Source organism: Limulus polyphemus, unplaced genomic scaffold (assembly GCF_000517525.1).
Source record: "Limulus polyphemus unplaced genomic scaffold, Limulus_polyphemus-2.1.2 Scaffold9573, whole genome shotgun sequence".
Lineage (NCBI taxonomy): Eukaryota > Metazoa > Arthropoda > Merostomata > Xiphosura > Limulidae > Limulus > Limulus polyphemus.
Genome location: NW_013675183.1, coordinates 4,113 through 8,598, shown reverse-complemented (window position 1 = coordinate 8,598; position 4,486 = coordinate 4,113). Strand labels below are relative to the sequence as shown.

General features: G+C 35.1%; 1 protein-coding gene across 1 annotated transcript in view; it reads left to right on the top strand.

The window, feature by feature from the left end:
* LOC111083449 (potassium channel subfamily T member 1-like) overlaps window positions 1-4,486 on the top strand; it is a gene marked incomplete at its 3' end in the record, with an annotated part of 21,950 nt that overhangs the window by 13,685 nt on the left and 3,779 nt on the right. Inside the window, exons 8-10 of the mRNA XM_022379972.1 lie at window positions 1,511-1,605; window positions 1,811-1,994; window positions 3,645-3,809. Of these exons, the coding sequence (XP_022235680.1) occupies window positions 1,511-1,605; window positions 1,811-1,994; window positions 3,645-3,809 (444 nt within the window). The remainder of the gene's footprint in view (window positions 1-1,510; window positions 1,606-1,810; window positions 1,995-3,644; window positions 3,810-4,486) is intronic.

Here is a 4,486-nt window from a genome sequence, read left to right as displayed (position 1 = left end):
CAATCCTTTATACAAATAATTTTACCACCAGTTTCATTTTGTTTTTGATTTCATTTTTACTAAGTTTAGTTCAATTTCTTTCAGACCATTTATTGATATTCTAAATGATCGAATGATTCTTTTCGTTTTGCATCAAAATTAACCTAAACGAGTCTTAATAATCTCTTTTTTTCTTCTACTCTAAGTTGGATGATAATTTTTTAAAAATGAATTTTAATATGAAAAATACCCTATTTCCTATTGCTTGAATCTGTCTTTAGCCACCCGAAATGTCTTTAGCCACCCGAAATGCTGAAAATATTGATATCATGTGCGGTAAAAATAAATCAGATATAATTTACTGCTTGGAGAGCACTTCCAACCATCTTACGACATTGAACTTAGGTTCTGGTGCGAGAGTATATGAAACCTGGGTCCTGGAGTGTTAATAGAAAATCTACATGGGTATTATAAATACGTGTACTTTTTAATAACTTAAACTTGCTAAACGCTATTGTAAACAAACTCGACATATGTTTCACACGTCAACTCTGAATAAGTTTCAGTAAGTCTTAAATGAAGAAAAATTTAGTTTCAAAGAACTACTAATCGGGGATTTTCAACCACCGTGTACTTGTGATATTTGTATCACAGATGAGAAAAGTTCAAAAGATTTCCTTCCCTCCTACACTGGCTTCAGACTAAATATTTTACATTCACTGGTTTCAGAATAACCTACTCATTGGTTACAGACTAAATATTATCTATTCGGTTTCAGACTAAATATTATCTATTTGGTTTCAGACTAAATATTATCTATTCGGTTTCAGACTAAATATTACATCTTATTTGGTTTGAGAATAAATATTATTTGTTTTCAGGTTAAATATTATCTATTCGGTTTCAGACTAAATATTATCTATTCGGTTTCAGACTAAATATTATCTATTTGGTTTCAGACTAAATATTATCTATTCGGTTTCAGACTAAATATTACATCTTATTTGGTTTGAGAATAAATATTATCTATTTGGTTTCAGACTAAAGAATATATATTCGTTGATTTCAGATTGTAAGGTGCGGTTTCATTTAATATAATCGAAGCGTAAGAAACCTAACTTTAGTTCTGTATTATTACATAATTAAGAGCAGCATCTCTTTATACGTGGACATAAGGAAACGACATTACCAAAACTTTTCTTTACTACTCACAGTGGCACAGCGGTATGTCTGCGGACTTACAACGCTAAAAACCGGGTTTCGATACCCGTGGCGGGCAGAGCACAGATAGTCCTTGTGTAGCTTTGTGCATAATTAAAAACAAACAAATACTACTCACAATCGTATACCTTTTTTTTGTATAAAGAATTGAAAACATGTTTGTACGTTTTAGCCACATTAAAGCACGTACCTTAAAGTAGCTTTAGTCAAATAAGTCCAGTCAGGATAATTATACGAACATCAACTTCGTAATATACATTTAGTTCTTTCACTTTTGAAATTTATATCTTGTTTTCGTTAATTGTTTCAGAATGACTTACATCGCGCTCTCCAGAGGTCGCAGTCAGCGCTGTCCCAGAGGTTGATGGTTCTGTCGGTAACACTTTTGTGCTTGATTTTTACTAGGTGAGAATTTATAACGCATTTCCTATTAAAAAATATTTTTAAAAACAGTCTTGGAGCTGTTGTTGTTTTTTGGGTAGTTTTAGTCATTATGTACGTACATTTTTGTTTGTTTTTTTCTCTAAACACAGCTATGTCTCCTCTGGACATAAATAAACGAAATGGCACCATTTTTATTTTTTTAACTTTTTTTTCCTCTTTATTTCAGCGTCTGTGGATACCAACACTTCCAAAGAGCAGGAAGCCTTCATGTTAACCTGTTTGAAAGCCTGTACTTTGTTGTGGTGACCTTCTCTACTGTAGGTTATGGTGATTACCGGCCTGACTGTTTTCCATCTCAGTTGTTTATGGTGGTGATGATTTGTGTCGCTCTAATCGTTCTACCCACTCAGGTACACTGAGTAAAAAAATAAAATGTCATTCAAGCATTTAATTTGTTTGTTCCTATCACTGTGATGTCTATTTCATCCATCCCGTAACGTAAGCAACGCAATACTTATTAACTTAACTGTCATGAAATGCCCGCGCGCTGTTGGGGAATTCATAGAAGTTCCAGAATATCGATCCAACTCTCCATTATACCAACTTACTTCTACAGCTACCCGAAAAAAAAAGAACTTTTAGAATACCGTCCTGTGGCGGGGTGTGAATTAGTTTCAAACATGGTGCCCCCGGGATCTTAAAGGGGTCTAGGAACACAAATGACGATGCTAAATTCGGGATCAGCGATCCTGAAGACCTGTTCCTGAATCGTCTGTTTTACTTTCAAGGCGCATTTTAGCCATCCTTGGCTTCCCCCTAGGTATGGGGACTACGCCATAACTATATAAGAAAAGCATCCTTCGGCCACCCCTAAGTCTGCTTGCTAAGACTGGCCCTTCTAGCTGTAAAACTGTGGGAGGAATTCGTGGACAAACAAAAACACAACGTGAATTAATATAGGGTAGAATATGTATTATTATTCCAGTCGGTTTACGTGTTATACCCCCTTAACGTAGTCGGCGCAAGACTGCGTTGCGCTTGCCTATCAACAATAGAAGGGATTGATGCAACAACGATATCAAGATTTTCATGTCATCTTTTTGGGACGTATTACATTTAAACCTTAGAGATTCAGGGCTGTGTATGTTTTAACACAAACTATTACAGCCAATACGGGGCTGAGCATGACTGTAAGTCCAAGAGTTCGTGCACCGCGTCCCTTTGCCTCAAAAACGTGTTCCGTATCTTGGAGCAGTGGGTATGCTATAAGAGTTACAGTTAAAAATCTCACTATTCAGTCAGACAAGAGTAGTCCAAGAGTTGGCGGTGGGTGGTGATGACTAGCTGCCTTCCCTCTAGTCTTACACTGCTAAATTAGGGACGGCTAGCGCAGATATCCCTCGTGTAGCTTTGCACGAAATTCAAAACAAACAAACAAACTCTCAAAAATAACTTTAACAGCGAGTGTAACCAACTGAGGAAACAGTGCATTATAATCCTAATAAGTAGAAATTTGAGGAAAGTATATCTAATTAGCTATATTGATTACCAGGTTGGTTTCTAGTTTCGCTCTAAATACTTAGCTTGCTCTGATCGGAAGTTAATATTAGTTACTAAATACATATTTATCAATAGCTAGATAGGAATTCGAATTATTATAGTATTTCACTCAACCAATAGTGTTTCGAGCTATGTGATTATTATCTCAAGTATGGGAATCCTCATTGGTCTTTACAATTTCACAACTCAAATCCTATTTCCGATTGTATCAAATTTGTAGTCATGTTTTTTTCCGTTCCATAATATTTGTTTTGATAATTTTTGTAATGTCTAAGATTGGGATTAAAAAGGTGGAGTCAGATTCAGATTATGATAAATATTTTGTAAGTTTATTTTCTGTAAATAACTTTTAAATAACAGATATAAATAAAAAATGCTGCCACAAGAAGCGCTAGTTGCATTTTTGATTTTTATTTTTATTTTCTTTTAGCTTCTTTATATTTTATTTCCATGCAAGTAATCTCATTAATCTGATGTTAAGCCACTTTCATAATCCACAGTTTGAACAACTTGCTTACACGTGGATGGAACGCCAGAAACTTGGCGGGACCTATAGTATGCATCGTGCTCAGAGCGAGAGACACGTGGTTGTGTGCAGCACTACCCTTCGGGCAGACACCATCATGGACTTTCTGAATGAGTTTTATGCTCACCCTCTCTTGCAGGTCAGATTAGTTTTAGTGATATCTAAAGTGATACAGTTCTAACTGAAGATTGTACAGTAACAGTTGTTGTAGTTGTTTCGTGTAGCAACTGCGTAAGGAATTCCGGAACATGTCTAGTGAATAAAAAAAAAACACACACATAAAAACAAATCTGAATCTGTGGTTGGCAACTAATAAAGTAAATTACACGTTCTAGTTCAGAGTTTTTACACCAGTGGCTCAGCGGTTTCGATACCCGTGGTGGGCAGAGCATAAATAGCCCATTGTGTAACTTTACAACAACCAAACCACTAAACAAATTACTGACCACAGCTTAAGAGTACAGCAAACAAGTTCTAGCTTGAATGACCACTAACAAAGTTGTTTTTTTTAACACTAAAGTCACACGAATACTTGGAGTTTTGTTAGTTTTTCAGTAATTCCCAATGCTCCAAATGTTGCCATGACGACAAAGAAAGTGGGTTTCCAAGCAACTCGCATCAATCGATTCTGTAAAAGCACTACGAAGTTAGTTTTTAAAAACTATTTTCATGTTACGAATTTACTTAAAAAAAACTATCGTATTTTATATCAATGCTCAAGATTATTATGTAAAAGATAATTATGGAATACTTTTTGAACCCAAATTATTATGTAAAAGATAATTATGGAATACTTTTTGAACCCAAATTATTATG